This window comes from Panthera leo, chromosome D2, assembly GCF_018350215.1.
Source record: "Panthera leo isolate Ple1 chromosome D2, P.leo_Ple1_pat1.1, whole genome shotgun sequence".
NCBI lineage: Eukaryota > Metazoa > Chordata > Mammalia > Carnivora > Felidae > Panthera > Panthera leo.
Genome location: NC_056689.1, coordinates 11929318 through 11957228, shown reverse-complemented (window position 1 = coordinate 11957228; position 27911 = coordinate 11929318). Strand labels below are relative to the sequence as shown.

The window sequence follows — 27911 nt, the reverse complement described above, 5'->3', positions numbered from 1 at the left end:
GTCATATCCCCTTATGCAACCTTTGCAGGCAAAGAGCAGATCTTGCTGCAGAAGGACTACGAGTCGGCCACGCTGACCGAGGTCCGGGCCATGCTGCGGAAACACGAGGCGTTCGAGAGCGACCTGGCGGCGCACCAAGACCGGGTGGAGCAGATAGCGGCCATCGCGCAGGAGCTCAAGTACGTGCTGTGCGTGCTGTGCGTAGGCGCGCTGCTCGCGTGCAGCGGTGCGGCTCCGCCGGCGCCGGGGCCGGGGGCGCGCTGGGAAGGTTCCACCAACAGCTTCTTCCCCCGGGGGGCGTCCAGGGCGGGTGAGGCTGGCCCTCCCTTCCTTCCTGGTGCTCAGTTTAGGGGCAACGAAGCTGGAGGCCCTGCCTTACCTCGGAGGAGGAGACATGATGGCCCCGCTTTTTCTTTGTCGACACATACGTGCTTTCTCATTTCCCTGCTTTCTGTTTTATGGGAGGGACCCAGCCTGATTTAAGTCTCGAGGCCCACTTGCTCCCGGGTGCAGCGTCTGTCTGTGGCCGCCCTCGGGGAGGCCCCTTCCTGTAGTCTTTCTAAGCCTTTTTGGGTTTTAATTTTTTTTTTTTTAAGTTTATTTTCAGAAAGACAGAGACAGTGTAAGTGGGTGAGGGGCAGAGAGAGGGGGAGAAAGAGAGAGAATCCCAAGCGGGCTCCCCACTGTCAGCACAGAGCCCCCATATGGGGCTTGAACTCATTGACCATGAGATCATGACCTGAGCTGAAGTCAAGAGTCAGACACTTAACCGACTGAGCCACCCAGGTGCCCCGAGGGGGGAGGGTCTTTAAAGAAGTCTTGGAAAGGGGCACTTCTGTGGCTCCCTGAGTTGAGCCTCCAACTCTTGATTTCCGGTCAGGTCATGATCTCGGGTCAGGTCATGATCTCGCGGTTTGTTGAGTTGGAGCCCTGATTCGGCCTCTACGCTGCCAGTGCAGAGCCTGCTTGGGATTCTCGCTCTGTCCTCTCTCTGCCCCTCCCCACTCACGTGTTTTCTCTCTCTCTCTCTCTCTCAAGAATAAACTTGAAAAACAAAAAAGTAAATACACTAACTCTCTTGATTAATAAAATATTTCATTCCCTACTCCCGTCCCACTGATACAGCTGCAGAAGTTTGAGTGCCTAAAATCACATAATGATAACTGTCACAAAACAATTTTTAAAAACATATAATAAACATTTACTGCGTTACATTTTTATGACTTCCGTGTTCCTCACAACTCGTTAATTACCAGCGACGGCCTCTTTTAAGAGTATCCTACTGTTTTTTTAGCCTTGGTAAATAAACTCTTAATTATTTGAGATCTTCATAATCCAATTTGTACACTGTATTTGTGGTCTTGACGTGATCTTCTCATGGTTCTTGAAGATTGGGTGTTTGGCTGCTTGTTAACAATTACAATTAAAATAAGGGATGAAAGGAACTCAAGCTATTTAATGCCCTTTAACCACTCCTGTGAGCAATTTGGAATGCTTTTAAGTGTTGCCCATAACATTTAAGTAGTAATTTTGTATCATCATTCCTGGTATCCCCAGTGACTGTTTGTTCACATGGTCAAAAGAGGCAGCAGGTATAAAATTTAAATCTGCATTCTTCTTTTTTTGTTAATTTTTTTAAAAGTTTACTTTTGAGAGAGAGAGAGAAGAGTGCAAGTGGGAAGGGGCAGAGAGAAAGGGAGACAGAGGATCCAAAGCAGGCTCCGCACTGACATTGGAGAACCCGATGCGGGGCTTGAACTCATGAACCGTGAGATCATAACCTGAGCCCAAGTGAGACACTTAACAGACTGAACCATCAAGGTGCCCTCGTGTTCATTTTAATGTATTGCTTCTTTGTCCTTTTTACCTTTCCTAAAATAATAAAGTGTTTGTGCAGCTCTCAAAGTGTGCACAGTTATGCAAACCCCTCACTCCTTGACAGCAGGTATGTATGGAACTCTTACGAATGAATTAGAAAAAGGAGAAATGTATATACCCCTAAAGGTAATTATGGAGAAGTGAGCATTGGTGTCTCCATCATGGGGTCTGTAGGATTCAATGTTTCGGTTTTTGTTCTCGAAGCCTTTATTCTCTTTAATATTTGCACTTTGAAGAGCCATAGCCTTTTCACTTTGTATTCAAGGCTGTGCAAATTGGTGGTGCATTTTGGGGTTTTTTGGGTTATAGCAAAGAACACAAGAAGTTAAGTCTGTCTCAGACTGGTGATGTGTATGTGTATGTAAAAGGCTGCTTGTAAGAGCTGGACAAGCTTTACCCACTGAAAAGAACCCTCAGATCACAACCACATGCATTCAGTGGCAGAGGCAATAACATTCAATAAGGACAAGTCAATATTATTTAAGAGGAAAAGAAAAGCACAGGGTGAACGACCATTGCCTTAAGTTAAGGTCAAAGAAGAAATAAACAAGCTTAAGTCTCAGGGAAATGAATTTGGCTGGAGGGGAGGGATTTTCCTTAAAGCTGTCTTATCTTGGACTGTTCATGACAGAGGAGTCCGCTAAAGGTGTCTTTAAACCTCTGTGAATCAAATTTTTATCTTAACTGAAAGGGTGATTACATTTTATACATCATTCCAACTTTTTATCCCCAGCAATACTAGGTTAACCTTCTAGTTTGAAATTTGTTTTAATGCTAAGTTCAGGGGCGCCTGGGTGGCTCAGTTGTTTAAGTGTCCAGCTTTGGCTCAGGTCATGATCTTGCGGTTCATGGGTTCAAGCCCCGTGTTGGGCTCTGTGCTGACAGCTCAGAGCCTGGAGCCTACTTCCGATTCTGTGTCTCCCTCTCTCTCTGCCCCTCTGCTCACACACTGTCTCCCCCTCCTCTGTCTCCCCCTCCTCTGCTCACACACACACTCTCTCTCTCTCTCTCTTTCTTTCTCTCAAAAAACCAAAAAACATTAATCCTAAATTCAAATTACTTCACCTTACAAAGGAGAGGGGGTTGGTGAGGAAGAATAGTTATTTAGCAAGAAGTCATTTTGTTCTTACTGTCACACCGGTGGCATTAGACAAGTCAGAACTTTTGTTTGGAAGAGGAAGGGCTGTGTTCTGCTGGTTTTTCAAAGTCCTTGCAATGCTAGATAAAGTCACAGCGCCCCTTCTGGACTCAGTGCTCCATCCCAGCCGCAAGGCCTGTGCCCTTTGAGGGGAGCCAAGGACACAATGGGGTGCAAGCCGATACCTCCCTCCGCCTTGACTCACTTTGGTGTTCCAGTCACTGTGGCTTCAGGCGGCCCACAGGACTGTCCTCCAGGTCAGATGGTTGGCTTCATTTACAGGTACATCGCCACTTAAAAATAATACTCTGGGGGCCTGGCCAAGAAAACCAAGGGAGAATGGAGTTAGCTGGGGGCACTGAGAAGACAGCATTTCTGTCTATTCAGAAAACTGTTTGACCAGCAAGAGTTTTACTAATGTTTCTTGTAGTCCGTCGAAGAGTAATGATCCTGTTTGCAGTGGTGGCAGTTAATAAAACCCCAAAATACCCTGCCATTTTTCTATCAGATCTTTGATATTTAAAAAAAAAAAAAAAATCTGTTTATTTTGAGCCCATGTCCATTTTCCTGATAGCATCAGGGAAAGTTAATCTTTCTTTTCACTTCTAACAGTGAACTGGACTACCATGATGCTGTGAATGTCAATGATCGGTGCCAGAAAATCTGTGACCAGTGGGACAGATTGGGAACGCTTACTCAGAAGAGGAGAGAAGCCTTGGAGGTGAAGCCTGTTGACATGAAATCTTTTCTTAGAAGCTCTTAAGTTCCTGTTTTTGTTTTTCCGTGGCGTGATGTGTGTAAAACACAACAGGTTGTCTCATGAAAGGAGCCACCACAGAGAATGTGAAAAATAGGAGAAAGTGGGAAATGTATAGTTGGTGGCTTTGTACTGTATTTATCCGTATAGCAGTGAAGCGTGCTTTTTTTTCCCCCCCGGGGAGCCATACTTTCTATTTCCAGTGAAGCATTGGTTGTTTTTGTTTTTTGTTTTTTCAGTGAAGCATACTTTTGAAATAAAAAGAAAAATCCAGGGGTAATAAGATTATGGTATAAACCCATTTTGTATCAGGTAGTGATTATAGTGAATTTCCAAAGGGCCTTCTCTAAAGAGTAAATTGAGCTGTGATGGAGTCAGGGAATCAGGAAGAACTTCACTTGCAGGTGGGCAAAGGGAAAATGACAACAAATGTTGGAGGATAAAGGGAAATGAAACAGATCCAGGATGAACTTGGCCTTATTCAAGTAGAAGAGTTGGATAAGCAACAGGAAGTGGCTGGTAGGTGGCTGTGCCCCGTTGTCTCTCCCCACGGAAGACGCACACGTACGCTGCAAAGGAAGGAAGCAGTGACCCGTTTTCTGAGTCTGATGAAACTTTTATTATTATTTTTTAACATTTTTTTTTTTTAATTTTTTTTTCAACTTTTTAAATTTATTTTTGGGACAGAGAGAGACAGAGCATGAACAGGGGAGGGGCAGAGAGAGAGGGAGACACAGAATCGGAAACAGGCTCCAGGCTCCGAGCCATCAGCCCAGAGCCTGACGCGGGGCTCGAACTCACAGACCGCGAGATCGTGACCTGGCTGAAGTCGGACGCTTAACCGACTGCGCCACCCAGGCGCCCCTTTTTTAACATTTTTTAATGTTTAGTTTTGACCGACAGAGCATGAGTGAGGGAGGGGCAGAGAGAGAGGGAGACACAGAACCCAAAGCAGGCTCCAGGCTCTGAGCTGCCAGCACAGAGCCTGATGCGGGGCTCGAACCCATGAACTGTGAGATCATGAGCTGAGCCAAAGTCAGACGCTCAACCGACTGAGCCACCCAGGCGCCCCTGATGAAAATTTTATAATATGTGATATCAAGCTTCCTAGATGCCAAATGGCTGTTAGCATATCCACCTAAAGAAAGGAAGGTTGAGGGAAGAAGCACCAGGCAAACAGAGACCCCTCCAAGATTTTAGGGCAGGAGGAAAAAATGAATAACTATGGGACATCTCTAGATAGGGCATGCTTGTTTTCCCTGTCTGCCCCCATCATCTCTGTCAGATGAAACAGTTACAGTGTTCTCTGTGGCTCGAAGCCAGGTGCTTCCCCGTGCCCAGAAGGGCAAAGAAGATCTCTGTATTAAATCCCGAATGAAGATTTGAGGACATTAAATTGTAGTTCTTCTGTCGTCTTCACTTAGGCAGGTGACTTCTGGGAAAGGCGTGCATCTTCTCTGCACACCGTTGTGTATAAAATGAGGAAGATGCCCTGAATGATCTGGTTAACATGGTTAGGGAATCAGATCTAACCTTAAAGGTACTGCTTTAGCTGAAAGCAAGTTACTATATCCCCCATGCGGATTCTCAGTTTTCAAAAAAAGTAGCACTTAGCAGAGCATTCTTTCAAAACAAGGCTGCGCTGGCTGTTATTCAATCCTTTTTTGATTCGGAAGGCACTTCAGAGACCTGCAGGGCTCAGTCTCCTCATTGGACGTTGGCTAATCTTTGGGACGCACGAGCTAGTGGTGAGAGCGTGTTGCGATGAACACGATGTCAGAGGAGAGTTTATTGTCCTGGAATGCACGTTTGTGTCTTCGGAGAACAGTTTATCAATCTAGGATAACACTCCTATTTCACTGATCTCCAGAGAACTGAGAAATTGCTAGAAACCATCGATCAGCTTCACCTGGAGTTTGCCAAGAGAGCTGCCCCTTTCAACAACTGGATGGAAGGAGCTATGGAGGATCTGCAGGACATGTTTATTGTGCACAGCATCGAGGAGATCCAGGTAACCGAACCCCCCCCTCCCCCGAACCCCCGGACTCCTGCCGTACTAGAAATGAACTGCAATTTTTAAAAACTTAGAATTCTTTTTTGTTTCGTTGCTTCTTCTTTCTTCTTTTGTTTTTGTTTTTTGTTGTTTGTTTTTGTTTATTTTTTTCCCCTGAGGAAAATGTTAACTGGGAAGCCAAAATTACCCCTTGATCTTTAGCTTAAAAATGGGTATACTGCTATTGGCTGCAGCTAAATTCATATCAATCAGACAGTGGTGAATACATCTAAAAGGGCCTGTTTTTAAAACATACTGTGGAATCATCGAGCAAAATAGACCTATACGCTCTTGGGAGGTATCCACGGAAAGTTGTGAGTTTATTGGCTGCTGCGTTAAGTACTTTCTTAATTTTTTTTTTAACATTTATGTATTTTTGAGACAGAGAGGGAGACAGAGTGTGAGCGGGGGAGGGGCAGAGAGAGGGAGACACAGAATCCAAAGCAGGCTCCAGGCTCTGAGCTGTCAGCACAGAGCCCGACGCAGGGCTCGAACTCACAGACTGCGAGATCATGACCTGAGCTGAAGTCAGACCCTTAACCGATTGAGCCACCCACTCGCCCCAAGTACTTTGCAAATATATCCACACGACTGTTTATTAAGATCTGTATACTTTTGCTGGGTCATAAAGCAAAAGAAACCATGAAGCAGCACCACCTGTCTCCCACAGACCAAAATGTTCTGCTTCTGATTTCTTCTGGAACTTCAAAGTTTGCAAATAAGACTTTTCAGGAGTCACGTGAGGGAGGAGAGTTACTCTTAAATAGCCAGGACGCAGTTTATTGAGAGACCAGTGTACCGTGAACTTGATGTACAATGGAATAGAAAGGGAAATACTTTCAAATTCTTCTTTTTGTAAAATAGTCATCAAAAAGAATCCAAATATAAAGAATGCTAAAGGTTGGGATTTGGACCCACCTCTCCCCGCTCAGGAGCGTTCTAGAGTGTTCTATTTGCACCTGGGTGGAGGGGGAAAGAAATTACTTTGTTGAACATTGCGTTTTTTGCATGAGCTCTGAAGCAGAGGTTAGCAACCTGAAATCCTTTATTTTTGGAATAAGTGAGATTTCTAAGTGTCGTGGAAGCTCTACCTAGTGCGTGAAGCAGTTTCTCTGTTTAGTGAAAGGTCACTCTACATTGCAGCGCCTGAAGCGACCGTTAGCGTGGCAGACGGTGGTTTCCATGGCACCTACAGACACCAGAACCAAGGGGCTGAGGTCTTACACCTTAGGGCCAAAGGAGAGGCTTTTTTTTTTTTTTCTTTATTTTGAAAGAGAGACAGTGTGAGTGGGAGAGGGGCAGAGAGAGAGGGAGAGAGAGAATCCCGAGCAGGCTCCACACTGTCAGCGCAGAGCCTGATGCGGGGCTCGAATGCATGAAACCGAGAGATCGTGACCTGAGCTGAAACCAAGAGCTGGGTACTCAACTGGCTGAGCCACCCAGGCATCCCCATGGAGGTTTTTAAAGACGTAGAGGAACAAATTGGTTTTTGCCGCCTTTTCTTTTCGAGAGATGTATTTCCTGGTGGTCTTTAAACAGAAAGACAGCAAATGTTATGTTCTCTTGTTGGACTGCAGAGGTTAGGAAGGGCAGCTAAGTTCTGTTTGTCAGTGGAGGGTAAGACCTAAATAGTAGCTGGGGAAGCGGAAGTGATGGCTCAGCTGGTTAAGCATCCCACTTCAGCTCAGGTCATGATCTCGTGGTTTGTGAGTTCGAGCCCCACTTTGGGCTCTGTGCTGACAGCTCAGAGCCTGGAGCCTGCTTCAGATTCTGTATCTCCCTTTCTCTCTGCCCCTTTCCCACTCATATTCTGTCTCTCTCTCAAAAATAAATAGACATTCAATAAAATAAAAAATTGTGAACGCAAACATGATTTTTGTTTAAAAAGAAAATGATGGGTTTTTTTTTTTTTTTTGAAGACTTTGGATTACTAGCCATCACTTCATCATCCTGGTGTCTTTTTTCCATTTCTGAGGAACTCCTGTGCACAAAATAGCATCTTTAAAACATCCAGAATTTGTTTCCCCGCAGAGATTCCTGCAATTAAAAAAGGCATTTGCACCTGTGCAGAAGGGAACGTCGCAGCCTGTAACATTCGCGCTGTCATAACGTTTTCCCCACTTTTGTCTCCGGGTTAGAGTCTGATCACTGCCCATGAGCAGTTCAAGGCCACGCTGCCCGAGGCGGATGGTGAGCGGCAGTCCATCATGGCCATCCAGAATGAGGTGGAGAAGGTGATCCAGAGCTACAGCATCAGAATCAGTTCCAGCAATCCCTACAGCACTGTGACTGTGGATGAGCTCCGGGCCAAGTGGGACAAGGTAGGTGACTGAGGACCGGCTGTGGGGCAGGGTGGGCACTCCTGAAGCCGAGGCTGAGGGGAGAGGTAAAAACTTGGGGGAACCAGAGTGACTGATTTGCATCACGATTGGGGTTTTCCTTTGCCCCGAATGTCACAGATGTGTTTGAAGGTAAACTGAGGCATAGTAAAAATTTAAGAGTTTATTTGAGCCAAAATCGATTCGAATCCTGCAAACATCCCATCCGGCAGCTACAAAGGAGCTCTGGGGAGCTGTACGAAGTGAAAGACTTTTGTGGGCAGAGGGGGAGCGGGAACAAGGAAATTATACTAGGCGAAAAAAGCTGGTTGGTTATTGCAAGGTTACTTTCCTTCAGGGGATGGTGGGGGTCTGTCTGTCAGCCGATGACCTAACTAGTGCGGATCAGGTGATTGGCCAGTTTAAGATTCCATTCCTGGGCAACCTGAAACTGTAATTGAGTTCTCCAGTTGGTGACATGGGGCTTAGCCTAAGTAACTCCATTTTGGGCTAGTTGTCTTGTTTCTAGCAGATGAAGTAAGTTAAACTCTTAAATGCCACTCGGCAGTCTTGGGTTTGTAAGGAAAGAAAGCAGAAATGTTTTTCTTTAAGGAAAATCTTACAAAATGTTGGCAAAATCAGTATAGGCCAGGATGCTAATACCATAAGGGAAACCATTTTTAAAACCCCAGCTGGAAATTGGGTGCACTCGAGCTTGCCTACCGTAAGAACTTCATTAAAGAATTTTTAGAATGTGGGGTAGACATTTCCCAAATGTGTGTGAAATTTTAAATGCAGAAAAATTGCTCAGAAAACTAGGGAGGGAAAGTATTCCTGCTAACTTGCAGCCCTTTAGATTTTGGGAAACTGTCCACGGATTTAATTATAGTCCAAATGGGATCATTTGAGCCTTTTTGTCTTACTCTTAAGAAAGATTTATTTCCACGGTTTAAACGGTAGCCCAGCTATCTGTGTGTGCCACCACGTGGCCTCCAAGGAATAAGTCCACCGAGTGGATCGGAGGTGGCTTCGTACAGAAACACGCGTACGACAATTGTGTAGTTGTCAACAGTGCAAAAGAGGAGAAAAACAGGTACGGCAAGGAGAGCGTTTATCTGGGAGACGGGGACTGACTTCAAATTTAGCTGCAGCCTTCTGACAGCCGACATGGAAAGGGAAACATGTTGAGCTAAGTAGTTCCCCTGAAGAGAAGGGAAATCTGTCATTTCTTCAAGTGGGGCAAACATTCCTCCCAGTGCGAAGTTAAAAAGCAAATTGGACACGTGGATTTTTGTGAAAGGGACATTATGAATGGTAACGTCTGTGGGAGCAGTTTTGCAGAAGACCCAAAAAAGACTTCTGAGGTAGCTCCTTTGTGGATTCACAGAGAACTCACGTTATATGAGAATGTCTGTGATTTCTACTGTGATCAAGTCACAGTACTGCTAAATACTACTGTGGATTTGCTGCCCACATTCGTAATCGAAGGAAACACTAACTTTCAATTAGAGATAGTGAAAATAAAGATGTCCGCTTTCCCTCAGTCAAGTTCACAAATCCTCTGCAGGGAGCCCCTGCCTGGAGGAATGTCCGTGTCCCTAATGCAGATGCACCCAGGTTTTCAGCAGGCACTGGGGGGGGGGGGGGCATCAGGACTAGACTGAGCTCTCCCTTTGGTTCCTGTAGTGGGGGCCCCCACTCCCCCCGCCCTCTCTGTTTCCACCCCTCCGCTCTGGACTCTCAGCACATATCTCGGTCACTCCTGTTGGAAGAAAGCTGGTGTCTTATCCCTGTTGCCCTTGGTCCCTGACAGGTGAAGCAGCTTGTGCCCATCCGGGATCAGTCCCTGCAGGAGGAGCTGGCCCGTCAGCATGCCAATGAGCGTCTGCGTCGCCAGTTTGCTGCACAGGCCAATGCCATCGGGCCGTGGATCCAGAACAAGATGGAGGTAGTGTGGCGCCCTTCACAGAGAGCTTTTCCCCAGCCTCAAAATTAGTCCCTGAGTTGACCCAACGATGACACCTCTTCTGCTCCCGGTTGCTCCACTCAGGGCTGGGAGGGCCCTTCCTGTCATGCTGGGCTTTGCTCTTTTGGGCTCCTGAGCTTTTTGTGGCCTGTGGACACTGGTGCAGTGTGTGGGGGCACACTAACGGGGACCAGGCTGTTCTTGCTGCCATCCGTTCATTGTGTCATTAAAAAGGATGACGGGGCTCTTTCTCAGTGCTTAGCTTCTATGGGACCTAGATTTTAAACCATCCATCCCTAAGGAGGACATGTGAAGAGTCACAAAGATTGCATTTTCAAGGGCACCTGGGTGGCTCAGTTGGTTAAGTGTCCAACTCTTGGTTCGGACAGATCACGATCACACGGTTTCATGAGTTCGAGCCCTGCCTTGGGAGCCTGCTTGGGATTCTCTCTCACTCCCTCTCTACCTGCCCCTTCCCGACTCATGCTACCTCTGTCTCTCTCAAAATAAATAAACTTAAAATTTTTTTTTTTTAAAAATAAAGCAGATATTTTGCATTTTCAGAACATTTAAGGAAAAGTGATCTTTGAATGACACTGATTTCTGGGTTCATTTTATCCCTGAGAATAGCCAAGAGACATATATTGCCCTTCTTGTGTTTCTCCCAACCTCCTATGGTGGTAAATTGTTACCTTCCTTCTTAAAGGGAGAACATATAAAGCTGTAAGAAATTATTTTGACTCTCCAGTGGTCTTACATCTGTCCACAGCTCGTTTCATGAAGAACATCACACCGCCGCCTCCAGAACAGGGCAGTGCTGACCCAGGCAGGCCTCCGTCTTTAGTGGAAGGAGGCTGAGATAACGCTCACCCCTCTTCCTGCTTTGCTCTTTCGGCTCTCGGTTGATTTTTCCCCACCCTGTAGATGAATCATAACCAGAGCTGCTTTCACACTGTGGTCCTGCCCCGTTTCCCACCCCACCTGAGAAAATCCCGTGACTCTGGCTGCAGCTGAATGCCAGCATGGCGTCTGCAGCAGCATCAGGAACTGGGACTCCCACACGGTCATCTGTAGAGGCCCACTCACCCGTTTCTTCCCTCCTCTTGCCTCCATCAGGAGATTGCCCGGAGCTCCATCCAGATCACAGGAGCCCTGGAAGACCAGATGAACCAGCTGAAGCAGTATGAGCACAACATCATCAACTACAAGAACAACATCGACAAGCTAGAGGGAGACCATCAGCTCATCCAGGAGGCCCTGGTCTTTGACAACAAGCACACCAATTACACCATGGAGGTACAGCGGCCACACAGGCGGGGGTCGCTGTGGCTTTTAGTCGTGACCATCTCACCTTCTCTTGGGGTGTTTCCCCCCCACCCACAGTTGTCTGTGTCTGTTCCTGTGAAGTTCTGCACGGTGGAAGTTAGGGATCTTCAGGCCTTCCCCATCACTATATGTGAAAAAGCTTTGTGAACTAGATCAAGCACTATAAAATTGTTGGTTTCCACGGTCACCACCACCATCACCATCACCATCATCATCATCATGACAATGAATCCAGTGCACTGCTTTGAAAGCCAAAACAAATGGTTAACATTGCTACCAGTTTGGCCCAATTTCCTGTCCTTGGAGTGAGCAGGTGCAATCCAGGGCCCTTCCTGCTATTTGGTAAATGGAAAGATATTTGTAATGACAAATAGACTCTGTATTGTATGTTTTGTTTACGAAGTGCCAGTCACCACCGTTAGAACCCCCACTCTCACTTCTGAGCACTTCCTACTACAGAGTCTTAGGAAGAGTGAAAAATTAGAATGGAATAATGAAAGAGTTTGGTAAGCCCTACTTACCTCCCTTTGAGTCTGCTCTCCGGCTATGAAAATGAGGAGGCAAGATTGATGTGCTGATAAGACCCAGGGCTGATCATTTCCTTTTTGCTTTGGTAGCACATTCGTGTTGGGTGGGAGGTGCTGCTGACGACCATCGCCAGAACCATCAATGAAGTGGAGACCCAGATCCTGACGAGAGACGCGAAAGGCATCACCCAAGAGCAGATGAATGAGTTCAGGGCCTCCTTCAACCACTTTGACAGGGTACGTCTACCTCTCCCTGTAGTTACTCGAAAAGCAATACTGGGGACATTAAAAAGTGCATTTGAACTAATATTCGTGCTATTAGTTTAAGTGTTAATGCCCAATAGATATTACAGGGAAACCGGATAATTAATGCCAAATGAAAACAGCCACCAAAGATGAAGTGCTAGGCTCTGATGTCGTTCAAGGTGATTCAGAGTCAAGGTTCACATGTGGCTTTATGCAGACCACCTGACGGATGCCTTTGTAGTTGATGGCAAAGCTAGATTTGTTCCAAGCAAAAGTGCATCCTTGATGAGATGTGGTTGCTGGACTTAGATCTTTTCTAAAGACTCAAAGACAACATTCTGAGATGCTTTTCCTAAGTAACTACTTAGATAAAGCGCCTAATGAAAACTTAACCTACCATTTTGACACATAAAACTTAATTTGTTTGCTTGTTTTAATTTTTTTTAATTAATAAAACTGACTCACGACATGTTTTAAGGAAAATGCACCAACAGAATGATGATCATTTGCATGGTACAGGCATATAAATAGTTAAGTGCTGTTTCTAAAATATTACCTGGTATTTTATTTGAATAATAGCGAGTAAAACCAATTATAATTTTTTAAGGTTTATCCATTTATTTAGAGAGAGAGAGAAAGTGTGGGTCAGGGAGGAACAGAGAGACAGAGGGAGAGAGAGAGAGAGTGAATGCATGTGGGGACGGGACAGAGAGAGAAGGAGAGAGAAAGGATCCCAAGCAGGCTCTGTGCTGTCAGCATGGACATTGACAGTGGCTGGAATCCACGAACCGTGAGATCATGACTTGAGTGAAAAGTCTGACGCTTAGGTGACTGAGCCACCCAGGAGCCCTTAAAACCAAGTCTTTGTAAGAAAATTCCCAGTTTTCTTATCGTAATGGCTAAAAGAGACTTCTAAGACCACCTTTCATTTGGTAAAAATCCCGTAAAAAGGGATATCCCAGTACTCTGAACAGGACTCTGTGTATGCTTTACAGTTTTCAGTAGATGGTTCTTAAAAATGCCTCTGGGCTGTGCACCTGTCAAAGAGTTCAGACTGTAGACCTGTGATCGGGGCCTGAGGCACAATAAAGAGTGAAATACAGAGAGGAGTACAGAAGTCAGCATGTTGTGAGCGCTGCTTTACTGCGTAGGAACATGTTCCACTGCTGACCCGATCCATACATTCAAGTCCACGTCAGGGATCGCTGTCCCCGCACAAACCCAGCCGGGCTCCTTGGAGGACCTCTCTGCCTCACTGGGGCCGCCTCACAGGAAAAAGCACATTTATTTGAATCCAAGATAACGAGATTGTCTTTTGCAACTGAAGTCCAAAGGAGGGCAACACAGGATGTGCCAAGTTTTTTTTCTTTTAAGGTTTATTTGTTTTTGAGAGAGAGAGAGAGAGAGACAGCATGAGCAGGGGAGGGGCAGAGAGAGAGAGAGAGGCTCCAGGCTCTGAGCTGTCAGCACACAGCCCGTCGCGGAGCTGGAACTCCCAAACGGCAAGATCGCGACCCGAGCTGAAGTCGGACACCTAACCGACTGAGCCACACAGGCGCCCCAGGACCTGCCAAGTTCAAAAGTTCGTGTCAATGTTAAGAAGTGTATGTCCTGGGGGGAACGACGTTTGCTTGAACTTAGTGGGGAGAGGTGTCAGGAATGTGGATCTACTTTGCTGCGTCCTCTCATTGAATAGTAAGGGTTAGGAATGGCAGAGGACCCAGCGGATGTGCCCTCAGGGAATTCTTGCTGGGCTTTCAGAGCACAGACGTAACCTGATCGTGGCTGTGTTTCAGAAAAAACGTGCCTGGCTGCAGTGGCTACGATGGACTGGACTGGACGGTAGGGGGCGGGGAGTGGAGGCACAGACCGGAGGCTCTTGGAGAAGGGAGAGGAGAGGAACGGGAGTTCCTGGGCGGGGGCATAGCAGAGGTACAAGTGAGGACAAGAGGGCAGAGCTGAGATTCGCTGAGACAGAAATCGGGGAGAACGTAACCACAGGATTGGGGGGGCGGAGGAGAGAGAGAGATTACAAATAACATGGATATTCCAAGCCTTGAGGGCATGAGAACAGGAGTGCCGTGCAAGTGGAGTGAGCATTCTATGAAGAGGTGCCCTGGCCAGCTGGCAACCCGGTTAGGGCTCAGGGCTGAGCCCTGCAGGGGTCCCCACGTGCTGGTGTTTGTGGCAGCGCAGCCTGGAGAGCAGGAAGAGGGAAGGGCCCAGACTGTGGGGAATTAACTGTGTGTGAAGGAGGCAGAGGAGCCAGGGAAAGAGAAGTAAGGAAAGTCAGCCTGAAATAAGTGTCAGTGAGGTAGGAAAGCATGTTCCCGGGAGGGCAGGTCAGTGACTGAGCCCCAGGCACAGGCATGAGAACAGACCCGTGCAGTTTCCATTCATAGGAAAGCAGAACTTGCCATTCGCTTCTGGGACGGGCCACTTCATGGGCAAGTGAAAATGTCAAAAAATAACCTTAAAGGTGTTTTCTTATTTTTAAGTTCATACTGATGCTGAGCCTTAGCTGTCTCCTCAATACTTGCAAGAAAATCTTCAGCACGGCACGCACTTCCTATCACACCCAGGGCTTTGTGGGGACACCTGGGTGTCTGTAGAGTTGAGGGCACTGTTTGTCCTGACCCGGCCTTTCCTCGGCTGTGACAGCCGTCGTCCCTTTGGGCCTTCTTGCACACTGCTCTGGGCAGACGCCCACTGCATTTCCGAGCATGGCTGTCTGATGCGTGGGAGGGCCGCTCCATCCTGGCCCACGAGCCGGAGAGTGATTTGGGGGTCGCTGTGCCATTGTGGGAGTCCTAGGAATGCTGGTGTCTTCCGGGAGCTTCACAAAGAGGACCGCCTGGGGCCATGAGAGCGTGATAATTTCTCTGGACCATTAGTGATCTGTCATCAGTAGGTGGCAGTAGTTAGTTCTGACCGGGCCATTCTCTTGGCACTAGGTGGTTTTTTTCCTGCTGCTTTCTTGCAAGTGTCATCTCTTTTAATTTTTGTCTGGTGGTTAGCCCCCTTTCCACTTTTTTCCTTTTTTTTTTTTTTTTTAAGTTTATTTATTTTGAGACAGAGAGAATGAGCAGGGTGGGGGGACAGAGAGAGAGGGGGACAGAGGATCCGAAGCAAGCTGACCAGAGAGAGCCCGACACGGGGCTCGAACTCCCCCAACCGCGAGATCATGACCTGGGCCGAAGTCGGACACTCAGCCAACTGAGCCACCCAGGCATTGCCCTCCTTTTTCCTTTTTAAGAAACTATTTTGTAACATCCCCGTGTCAGCCCCATCCCCTGATAAATAGAGTGACCTTTACAGTCTCTTCGGCAGGGCTCAACATGGCTCTTCTCTTACTGGATTCTTACTGGATTCTTACTTGATCTGTCCCTAACGTTCAGCTTCTCTGTTCATTTTCTTTGTTGGCAGAGGAAGAATGGCCTGATGGATCATGAAGATTTCCGAGCCTGCTTGATTTCCATGGGTTATGATTTGGTAAGACAGAAGTGAAAATTTTACTAAGATTTGATATTTTATTGACTTTGGACTTCTAGGAGGTGACTCACTTAAATTATGATGGCACACTTGGGATCAGTGCACTTTCATCGTATAGGATATTTTTGAAGGCTTGCCTGCTACTATATAGAAAGAATTTCACAGAGCCAGAATATGTGTGTTTATTCAGGAATTGGTCAGATTTTTATTTTCTAATAAAAGAAGAGAACATGAAGTTTTCTGATGATTTTTTTTTTATTCTTTAAAGTTTTTTTTTTTAAAGTTTATTTATTTGAGGTGGGGGGGAGGAGCTGAAGGAGAGCATGAGCAGGGGAGGGGCAGAGAGAGAGGGAGATAGGGAATCCCAAGCAGGCTCCACACTGTCAACACAGAGCCCAGCATGGGGCTGGATCTCATGAACCATTAGAAGGAGGTGAGATGGAGACCTGAGCTGAAATCAAGAGTCGGATGCTTAACCGACTGAGCCACCCAGGCACCCCTTCTGATGATTTGTTAACAGCCGTGTTGAGATGTAATTCATATACTGTACAGTTTATCCTTTATAAAGTGTATACACTTGAATGGTATTTAGTAGCCTGATGATTTTCAAAGTGCTTTTCCCACTAATATCTTAGAAGGTAAAAACTTTTTTAGTAATAAATCAGCTAAGAAAATCTTACATTTACAGTATACCCCGGCTTCTCTATTACCCATCAATGTGGATTTTGAACATGAGCTACTTTGGTTCTTCTCAGACCCTTACAATAAAAATCATGAGAGCCACGTTCTGAACTGCCTTCCATTTAGCAATGTTACTCTTGTTGATTGATTGGAGTCCGAGAAAAGGCCCATCTCTCTTTCTCTCTGATGTCCTCTTCCGGAAATATGTTAAGGCCTGAAGGCTACATGGGTCAGAGGGAGGAAGGAATTCTGACCTTCAGCGGCTTCTGGCTTGATGCTACAGCAACTTGTAACATCATTTCATGGCAATAAACTTAAGTCGCTATTTAAATTTTCAGACGCTAAGGAATTTGCATGTCGGGAGGTAAAAAGGCCTCATTGAGGGTTGTGTCCCGTTGAATTACATGTTTCTTTGCAACCTTGCCTCAGGGCGAAGCTGAATTTGCCCGCATCATGACCCTGGTGGATCCCAATGGACAGGGCACCGTCACCTTCCAGTCCTTCATCGACTTCATGACTAGAGAGACGGCGGACACGGACACGGCCGAGCAGGTCATCGCCTCCTTCCGGATCCTGGCTTCTGATAAGGTCTGCAGTGACAGATTTCCTTCTGCTTTTGTGGTAGTCCGGTGCATTGATCTGGTAAAACAAGAAACAGCGTTGCCAAGTAAAAACCATTTTGATATTTTGTACCACATCAGCATTGAAATCAAAAAGCAGCAAGTAAACCTAATGATGGCAAACACAGAACAGAGAAAACACAGACATTCTGTTCCTGGCACTTTGTGTGGGCCTCACAGTGAATTTGACAGAAGGAACCAAGTGCATATTTTGTAGAGTTTTTTTCTGTGCTTCACTGGTTAAATGCCAATTTACATTCTGGGTCAGTAGATGCCACACAAATCAGATACCGTGGAACCGGGAACCTTTTCTTAAGGATCAGTGACCTCAACTTTGTGCCCAACCACGGGAGCAAAGTTAAATATAGCCATTCGGTCATTTAAAATATTGGCAGGCTTTTCATTACGTGTGGGCTAGAAATGAAGTAGGAGTTTAATTGCATGTTGAAGATTTTTGAATCTCATTCCCCAAACAATAACATCTCAGTATGTATAAATTCAATGTGGGACATGATTCTTTTATTCTGTGTTCTGGCTGAGAGGGAAGAGGAATTTAGGGTGTTAAAACATCAGCATGGCCATGCTTATTACCTTAAAACATCAGATAGGTTAAACTATCCTAAAAACAATAATGTTTATTTTAAAATTCATCCTGTTCTCATGAGAGTGGGGGTAGAGGGAGAGGAGGTAATAAAGCAAAGCTCATCTAATGCACCCACCCCATAAGAAAACTACTATAAGTTATAGTGTATTTGCTATTTATTTTTTTGACTCTCACCAACCAGTCTGGTTTTTAAAATTTTTTTTTAATGTTTATTTATTTTTGAGAGAGAGAGATAGTGTGAGCAGGGGAGGGGCAGAGAGAGAGGGACACACAGAATCCGAAGCAGGCTCTAGGCTCCAAGCTGTCAGCATAGAACCCAATGCGGGGCTTGAACTCACGAACTGTGAGATCATAACCTGAGCTGAAGTCAGACACTTAACCAATTGAGCCACCCAGCTGCCCCCAGCCAGTCTGTTTTACTAGAATTATGCTGTTTCCTGTTGGACATTTGACATTTACCGAAAAAAAAAAAGAAAAAAAAATCCATTGCTAATGTTAATTTTATTTTGCTTTAGAAAGAGGTTTTCTCCAGTGGCAAAGTTAGCTTTATAATAAACTGAGTAGGAAAATGACTCCATTTCCTAAAAACACAATCACATACGTTAAAAAAAAGAAAACGTTGATCACGTTAAGTAACCATCCCTATATTCTCATCAGTGTATGATATAAACCAACTGTCCCTTTATCTTCCCAGTGTGAATCTTAGGCTGTAGTATTTTCCCCTTGCATTATGGCTCATTTTGAGGAATACTGGTGATAGTCCTCCCTCTGCCTTTATGAAGCATATTACGATTTCCTGCTCTGGCCACAAGACAAATCACCTTGCACATACGCTCTTAGGAGTGAAACGCAGCCTTCCATCCATTGTCCACTACCGCCCGTTAGACCCCCAACTTCGATCCTTTGTTTAAATCCAACAGATGCAGGCGATGTGTATCAACGCCACTGACATTCCTGTGTTTTCTGCCACTGATCTTAACCGACACTTGTGTGTTTTTTTTCCAGCCGTACATCCTGGCAGAAGAGCTCCGTCGAGAGCTGCCACCAGATCAGGCCCAGTACTGCATCAAGAGGATGCCCGCCTACTCCGGGCCGGGCAGCGTGCCCGGCGCGCTGGATTACACCGCGTTCTCCTCCGCCCTGTATGGGGAGAGTGATCTGTGATGCTGGGGCCCTGTAACCACTGATCCCATCAGAACGCAATAAAAGCCGAAGTCACAGTTGGTTTCTTGGAACCTTTGACAAGCTTTATTAAGTTAAGAGAGAGAGAAAGAAACACTTTGCAGCTCAGTGATTGGCAGCAGTGTAACTTGGCTGAGATTAAGTTTCTACAGTGTATGAGGTAGCGTGCTTTGTAAGTAGGTTTCTTTATTTCTGGATTTTTAGGTAAAGACAAGGAGATAGCAGGTTTTTCTTGTTTTCTTTGATAAAGCAAATTACTTGTGTAGTATGAAATTAGGAGGCCCCCGGGACAGAAGGAAAGTAAAAAACGGGAAATTACAAGATAACCCAGGATTCAAGATCGGGGGGGGGGACAAAATCACGAATTAGGTAAACGTTTGATACTTTAAAAAATATTCTTCATATTTAATGTGTTTACGTCATTATCCCTAGGGGAATATATTTGGGCTATTAGCGTTTTTACTGCTCATCCAAAGATTAGGTATATTTGAATTTAATACTGTCCAGGGAACAAAAACGACCCGAAAGATCTCTAGTACTGAAAACTTTTTAAGTAGAGATTATAGTCAGTTCTTCATTATTTAGGATTATGTAGTCAATTAGTGGGTCTCAATGCCTTACAATCGTCCAAACTAGGGACCTCCTCAGGAAATACGAGAATCAGTTTAATTGCCAGAGAGGAAGAAAAAAAAGCACTAGATAAAATGAGTTTTTAAGGATTATTTATTGAGTCCAGGTTTCTGTGCTTTTTCTAGAGCTTGTGAGTACAGGTCCTCCATCCGTAAGTGCTCGGTTTTTAAACAAGTGTCTGTGGTAGCAGTTCATAACCGGGGACAGGTCAGAGACTGGAACCCTTCCAGCTCTCCAGGCCGAACTGCCTTATGCCTCTGGTTTTACGACCTGGGAAGAAGGAGTTCTTAGGAAAAAGTAGGAAAGGCCTAAGTCTCAACAGGGGCAGAGGTAAGTTCTTGCATTGCAGAAGCTTTACATATCTTCGGGTAAATGCGTTCTGCGCAGCAGGTGTTTCCGTGAGCCCGTGGTGCGCATCCACCGCCGGGATTAGATGTTACATCCTAACGGGTTGGGAGTCTGGCACCGTCTGCATCTGAAGCCTCCTCACAGAGGACACCCCATGTGTGCCCAGCACCTCCTTGGTTTTGTCAATGTTCATCCATTTTTCTGCTTGCGCTGCGGTATGCTGTCACTCCCCCTCTGCTCCTTCCATCTTGTTGATAGCTTCTAGAGAATAAAGCAGGAATTCTTTTTGTATCTCGGTCCTCAACGATCAGGAAATGAATTATAAACAAGCAACAACAGTTGCAAACAGCAGTTAAAGTGTTACTAGAAAAGCAGTAATGTGCTCATTACCTACAGTCTGTTTCCTCAGATTTTTATAGACTTCCATCAACAGAAACATGGTATTTTCCATTCATAACTGTCTGGTAACTTAACACTTTTACGGCATTGGCCCATTTAGAACCTTCAGCCTTTATAAATTTAATCGGATGGGCTTCGTTTTCGTAGGTAGCTGGTAGTTTGCAAATTCCTGAAATATCTGAGTCCATGAGTTTAATGCCAGACACCTTTGGGGTCGTGTTTAAGTGAACTCTGAGTCCCTATTTTATTTCAACCAGGTGCTATATTCCAGCCATAAACATTACGGAAAAACTGGGGAGGCGTTTTGCCTTCAAGGCTACTAGGGATTTGTGGTGTTTTAGGATGGGAATAGGTAGCTCATCTACCTAAAATTTTAATTTCTTTATAACATTCAGGCAAGAGAATGGATCAGCACTGTATGCAAAGAAAGAAAGAAAAGAAATAAACTCTGAAAAACACTCACTAAACATATTTATACTCTTCATTTCGGAAGTTATTTTTATTCCTGAAGCTGAATTATCAATTAAACTTCATTTGGAAAAGGAAAAGAAAAGAATTCCTGTTTTTTATCACTCCAAACAATAACCGGTTTCTTTGGTTGACCACAAATTTCATCACTTAAAATCTCCATCATATTTTAAAACTCTTGTTTGAGTTCGTATTTGTCTGCTTTGAAGAGTCAGAGATGGGCTTTTTGGGTAGAGGGTGAATTTGAGATGAGGAATTTAAGGTTGACCCAGTTAGAGATGAGTGGACCAGGAAACTAAATGGATTAGGAAGGAGTTTTTACCTAGCAGCTCACTTTCAGAAAGCTAATAGGTATTTTTAAAATGTGTGCATATCCAGCTTTCACCCCAGAGTTTCAAGAAGGTCCAGGTTAAGACCTGGACATCCTTATGTTTTTAAAAGCTCCTTGGAGGATTCTCATAATTAATTGAAAACCACTGGATTAGGGGTAAAGGAAAGGATTGTTAGAATTAAAAAGTCTAAAAAAATAAAGAACCTCTTAGTGGAAAGGTAAACAGTAGGACAAATATAAATGGCCAAACTCCGGCAAGGTCTGGTTGCTGACCTAGAAATGCCTGGCAATGACTTCGTTTTAGATGGATACATTGGGCTTGGGATTCTCTCCTACTGTGTACCTGACTCATGTAGGTTCATGAAATACGCTGGAGATGACCTCCCTACAGCCCTTAAGTGAAAGGACACGAATCTAAATGATACAAAGTTAGAGACTTGAACTTTAAGGCCAATCTAAATGATACAAAGTTAGAGACTTGAACTTTAAGGCGAAGTTGCCAGTTGTTAACAAGCTGACAAAAGTTCACCCATAGTTTCTCTGGATTATTTGACAGGAAGACACTGTGTCCTTGAGCTTTCTTTAATACCCAGGGGCCTGTGCAGTGATGATACTGTCCTGTGTGGGGCATTTTCATGTTCTATACAGAATCAGCATCGAGGAAGACAGGTTTTATTTCCCTTTTACATTTATTAACAACTCAATACTTAAGAAACTGACAGACCATCATTCATTTCAAACCGGGAGCTGGAGGCGGTTGTGATTTGTCAGTGGGGATCTCTGGCCAAGGATTCCCCAGGGCCTTAAAGTCTTTCTGAAGTTATCCCCACAGCAGTGCAGACATCCCCACTGATAAACATATGAGGAGAAGAAATGCCTGGGGGTCCACCAAGGTACACGTTGCAAATCCTTTTTCATGGCCAGGAAACCACAGTGGCAAATACACCGATAAAAAGTCACGGTGCGTCCTTGCATGACGAGCTACCAGAGATGGAGAAGGATTTGCTATAGAAACAGTAGTTGTTAAGAGAAAGAGACTTTTTGAATACTTGGTATGAACGATGAAATGGGATTATGGTCAGCATTTAAGTGTATAATTTCAAAATCACCTGGGTGCCCAGTGGCCAAAACCAAGCATGCCAGCCCTCATCAAAATTACCTCCCCGCTCAGGGGCGTACCGTCTGCTCCAGGCCCCTTCCTGGTGCTCAGAGCCCTTGTGCTGCCTTAAAATGCAAAGGTCCTGTCCATGCAGCATCGCTGGGGACATTTCCTTCCCCTGACCTGTTTTTTCCTCAACATGTCCCACTCCTGTGTCTCCGCTCCAGATGTATGTGAGGTTCACCAAGAATGCTTTTTTTAAAATAACTGATGCCGGATCCCACCCTAGACCGCCCAGATCAGAGTTCTGATGGCGGTGGAGGTGGGAGAATCCAGTCCTCTGTACCACTGTTTCCTCTCGATCCATCTAATGTATGTATGCTTGAGGCTGAGAACCACTGCTTTCTCTGTGCCTCAGGACTCTGTGCTCTGCTCGGGTGATTGTCGCCAATGGGATAGGCAAACAAATACAGGGAAATCGATGCGTTAATGTCCGTGAGTGCCCGTAGGGAACCAGCCTTCCCTCTGGCCACTGTTCCCACAGGCACCTCATACCCACCCATCCCTGAGCAGTGTTATTTCCAAAACCTCAACGATTCTAACAATTGGGTCAAGCGTCTCAGAGGTTGGGGAGGGTCTTTGCTCTTCTCCAGGTGGGGCAAATCCAATCATCCTTCCGGGTCTCTCTCCTCCTTTGTGAGGTGTTCCCTAGGCTCGCCCAGTCTTCACAGCCTTAATCTCCTCTACATCCGGAGCTTATTCCTGCTCCTGCTTTGAGTCTGTCACATAGTGCCCTGGGGTAGTGCTGTGCTTAGGTCACCGAAGGGCAGGGACTTGTCTTCCCCGTGCAACCTTTAGCACAGGACCCGGCACAGGGCAGGTAGTAAGCACTGAATGAACAGTTTTGCATGGTTTTGTGAGTTTCCGTGTTGGTGAATAGCATGCACAGGAATGAGAAAAGGTGGAACTAATCAGGCCGATGGCTGGCCGGAGAGGGGCAGGAAAGAACTCAAACTGATCAGTGACTTCGAGTAGCAGCCTTCCAGCACAAGTCCCTGTGCGCGTGAAGATTCCAAGTACTTCGTGGACATGGGCGCCTTTAATGCATTTCTGGATCTTCCGCTTCCCAGATGTCCTCTTTCCTGATATCACAGGGTCTCCTTTGTCACTTTTGCTTGTAGAACTCTCCTTCTCCCACTTCTCAAAAGGAAAGCGCACCCCTCACCTATTCGAATTCTAAGGTGCACCGACCTAAGGTGTAAAAATCTCCAGGGCTCCAAACAACGGGATCATTTGAACCATTATTTGGGTGTGCTTAGTCGAGTTGCCATACTCCCAGCTGTAAAACTTTTTACCTCTTCTTGTCTTAGTCATTGCTCTGCTGAAGGTGAACTGGGGCTTCAGGCATAGAACGCGCTGGCCCTCGTGGGGACTTTCTGAAATCAGATACGTGTATCATAAAGTATGGGCAGTACCAGTAATGCTGATTTTCACTTACGGACCTCCCCTTTTCCATTCCTCAGTTATTGCCAAAAGAATGAATTACTCATGAGGGAGACTGGAGATGGAAAATCAGAGCATCAGTAAGAAAGATTAACCATCTAAATGGCACTTTTTGGGGTCCTGTATTTAAAACACAAGCAATTCTTTTCAGCTACTCTCTAGACCAATCCTTAGAATGAGCTCGCTGGTTTAGAAAAACACCACCCAACAACCAAAGCAGCACAGGTCAGTACAGGAGGGCTTTCTGACTTTTCATATTTCACCAGGCAAAATCTGTGGTAAATTTTTACGTGGCTTCTTTGAGATCTGGTATGCATGACACAAGAAGCTATTTAAGACATATTTATCCAGGCATCTAAAATATTCCAGTTACAGTCCTGAACTTAATTCATCTTATAAAATGTTTAATATATACTATTTCATGTTAGAAAAAAAAATCCAATTTATACTAGATATGAGACCAATTGACTTTTACCAGTCTATATTTACTCTCATTAATCACTTTGAAAAAGTTGGATCAGTGTGTCTAACAAAATTAATGGAATTACTTAATTTTATACGTGATTTGTATTTATTTCCAAACACCAGAGTTCGGTATACATATGCGCACACCTGTGCCAAAGGAGTAACATTCCTTTCAGCATCCCCTCTGCTTGATGAATAACTTAAGACTGTAGCTGCATATTATATTGCATAAGTAAATGAGAAAAATTTACAGAATAAAAATGTTCTACTACATTGCTGTTCTACAACAGCATTTTAATCTTGACTTAACTGCTTTTACAAGATTTGTTGCATCATTTATCTCTTGGTAGTTTTTATTCTATTCCTCAAAATATGTTAACAGTTTATTTGACTTGAAAAATAAAGTCACATTTTTTTTTTTTAATGACAGAAAGGAAGACTCATTGAGTTAACTGTTTAGCGTGATTTTGGCAATTAGGTTGCATGGGAGACATTTTCCATTTTTTTAATTATCTAAATCTGCAGCTCCAGTGTTTTGATGAAAATATAATTAAAGCAGGTAGTAATAGAAATGCATTTTTTACAAAAGATTATTGGCAAAGGTGTGTTAAAATAAACAAGTGCCCCCAACACTTCCTGAGTGTAATGGACTGAACAAGGAGTCCTGAGGAAAGAGACAGCAGGCATTAACCAACAGTCGGTTGTTAAGTCCGAGGGGTGGAACAGCCACAGCTTAGAAGACATCTGGGTCCTTGTTTGACAGATCTGTGCCTGTGACATGGGCTCCTCACCTCAAGACTGCCATGGAAGGAGACACTTGGATAGTTGACCCTTGAACATACGGGTTTGAACTGCATGGATCCATTTACATGCAGGGTGTTTTTATATATATATGCAGAACTGAGCAGAACTAGAAATGTATTTTCCTTATGATTTTCTTAATAACACCTTATTTTCTCTGACTTACTTTATTGTAAGAATACAGTATATAATGCATATAACATACAGATGCGTGTTAATAGACAGTTATCAGTAAAATTCCAGTCAGCAGTTAGCTACTAGTAGTTAAGTTTGCAGGGAATCAAAAGTTATATGTGGACTCTTAGCTGCGAGGGGGGTTGGCACTCTTAACCGCCACGTTGTTCAAGGGTCAACTGTGTATGCTTTAAGCCACTATATTTAGTGTCTCTGTTTTAGCAGCCTAGCCTTACCCCAAATAATAACATTATGAACTTTTAAAAAAATATTTACTGGGGAGAGCACAAGCAGGGGAGGGGCAAAGAGAGGGGGACAGAGGATGGGAAGTGGGCTTTGGGCTGACAGGCTGACAACAGCAAGCCCAATGTGGGGCTCAGGAGATCATGACCTGAGCTCGAGTCACATGCTCAACTGACTGAGCCACCCAGATGCCCCAATAACATTATGAACTTTGACAGCTTCCTGACCTGGTTGCACACCTGTGTTAAATATAGCTGTATATATACTATAATAGTATACACACGTATACTATATTAATATACTTAGTAATATCTTTCATATTATAGTATCTTAGATTGTCCTAAACACTTCCACTTTTTTTTCCTGTCAACTCATTTTTATAGACGTTTCATAATCGAAGATAGTGACATTTTGTACCAAACTCAACACATCTATTCATTCATTCAATCCATTCATTCATTCATTTGCAACCACTGCGTATAATTTAATTTGAAGCACAATTTTCAGACACTCTTTGTTTTCATATGCTTTAGTCCTCTGTTTTATATACAGTTTCACCATTCAGCACCCCTCTGACTCTTTGCCATCAGAGTGAATGTCAGCAATTTTGCCGTAACAGAATACTTCTATCTCCGGGGGTAAGGTTCTTTGTCTTCTTCCTGTCCCCACTCATCCATTTCTTCTCTTTAAAATAATTTCTGTCCTCTTTTGAGAACATCGTTTGATCAACAGAGACCACATGATATGGCTCTTGAAGGAGAAGCATGTTAAATGTCTTACCTTCCACCTGGAACTTCCATTATGACATCACTTTCTTACAAGGAGATTCACAGATGTCATCAGGGTTTAAGGCTCCTGCTCAGCCTTGCCCCCCGCCTTGCCATTTTATGTCTCTGGTCCCTGATCACCACAGCGTTTGGGATGCTGGTTATATGGGGCTGTCAAACCACGTACAACTTGGCTGGCCACTCCTGATGCCCTCTTGCTACTGCAGTGCTTCTGAGCCCAAGAAATCAACCACAGGGTGTTAAGGCTAATGCCTGTTCCCTCCTTATACTGCAGTGGGCCTCCAGGGTCTGGGGTCCCCACAGCAGTACCAGACTCAGCTCTCTCCCCCTTCCAGCTGAGGGGTCTGTTCTAGGATTCCTCCAGAAGCTCACGTGCTGAATGAGTCTACATGCCCGAATCTCCCAGTGGGCAGTTCTGTGTGCACCAAGTTGTTGCTATGGAATTAAACTTGTATTGCCTCTTCTTCCTATATCCCACGGCCCCCAAATGGTTATAAAACTAGTTGTTCATCGCCTCACTTACTTTTGATAATCACGGAAAGCTGTGGGGTAGCGTCTTGAGAGGCAGCTGGGGTTTGTGAGGCCGAGCAAACCTGACTGCAGGCCGCAGGCATATCCCCTTAGCTGTGCCGGCCCTGTTGTCAACTCTACCTTGTCTGCCATAACTATTAAAATATAGGATCTCCTGGGGCGCCTGGGTGGCTCAGTTAAGTGTACAACTTCAGCTCAGGTCACGATCTCACGGTTCATGGTTTCGAGCCCCACGTCGGGCTCTGTGCTGACAGCTCAGAGCCTGGAGCCTGCTTCAGATTCTGTGTGTGTGTGTCTCTCTCTCTGTCCCTCCTCCACCCATGCTCTCTCTCTCTCTCTCTCTCTCAAGAATAAAAATTTTTAAAAATTAAAAAAGTAAGGAATGTCCTATCACATTCCCTCCTGAGAAACATATTTTGGGAAATACCGACTTATATCAACAGGATTGCAGGAAATTATGGCCCAGTGATAATCTCATCCAGATTCCTTCCTTTGATAGAAATGAGGCTCAGAGAAGAAATGTGGTAGCCACGATCACAGCTTCTCACAGCATTCCCCTTGAATTCACTATGATCCTCATTCTACAGAAAACTGAGACCACCTTGGCTAAGTGACTATGATCACCCAGCCAGCAGAGTTGAGACTTCCAGAACTGTTCTTACCTGTTACCCTAAGATGAATTTTGAAGGTAGGCAATTCTAAGTCTTATTCTAATACCACACATAGGCCACATTCCATTTCCTTCCACGGTGTAGACTGTAGGGGCCATTCTTCAATATATCAAAAATCGACACTTTTCCCCTTAGGGGCTGGGTGTCTGAATCAACCCAATTCTGTTCTATACATGAAATGTTCCGTCCCGAATGGTTCAGGAGAAAATAAGATATTAAATGGAGATATGCATAAAATTTGCAAAACCAAATGAATCCCCAGCCTGCTGGAGTATTTATTTAAGCAATAAACATATAAGAAGTGACTATTTGTTTGCTTCAGATGTGTGAAAGCCCTGAAGACTCCGGATTTAAACGTAAAACACTGAATTTACATTTAAGATTTATATTTATGTCCTAACATATGTACTCATTCAATATTATGATGAGGTTAGAAATGAAACAGGTTATTATAGTCTGCAGACCAGGGACAAACCAAATCTTTCATTAAAAGGCCAGTATCCAATGAGATCAACTGAATTAGAAATTCTTTATTCCCGGGGCACCTGGGTGGCTCTGTCGGTTAAGCGCCCGACTTGGGCTCAGGTCACGATCTCACGGTTCATGGGTTCGAGCCCCACATCAGGTTCTCTGCTGTCCGCACGGAGCCTGCTTTGGATCCTCTGTCCCCCT

General features: G+C 44.8%; 1 protein-coding gene across 3 annotated transcripts in view; it reads left to right on the top strand.

Moving 5' to 3' along the window:
• The window catches only part of ACTN2 (actinin alpha 2), a 71984-nt gene extending 53143 nt beyond the window's left edge, over nt 1-18841 (top strand). For all 3 annotated transcript variants that reach the window (XM_042909237.1, XM_042909235.1, XM_042909236.1), the window contains 10 exons: nt 29-179; nt 3629-3737; nt 5644-5784; nt 7965-8147; nt 9958-10092; nt 11227-11406; nt 12054-12200; nt 15636-15701; nt 16812-16970; nt 18612-18841. In XM_042909237.1, coding sequence (XP_042765171.1) covers nt 29-179; nt 3629-3737; nt 5644-5784; nt 7965-8147; nt 9958-10092; nt 11227-11406; nt 12054-12200; nt 15636-15701; nt 16812-16970; nt 18612-18770 — 1430 coding nt within the window. In that variant the 3' untranslated portion in view covers nt 18771-18841. The remainder of the gene's footprint in view (nt 1-28; nt 180-3628; nt 3738-5643; nt 5785-7964; nt 8148-9957; nt 10093-11226; nt 11407-12053; nt 12201-15635; nt 15702-16811; nt 16971-18611) is intronic.
• Nucleotides 18842-27911: the final 9070 nt, after the last annotated feature.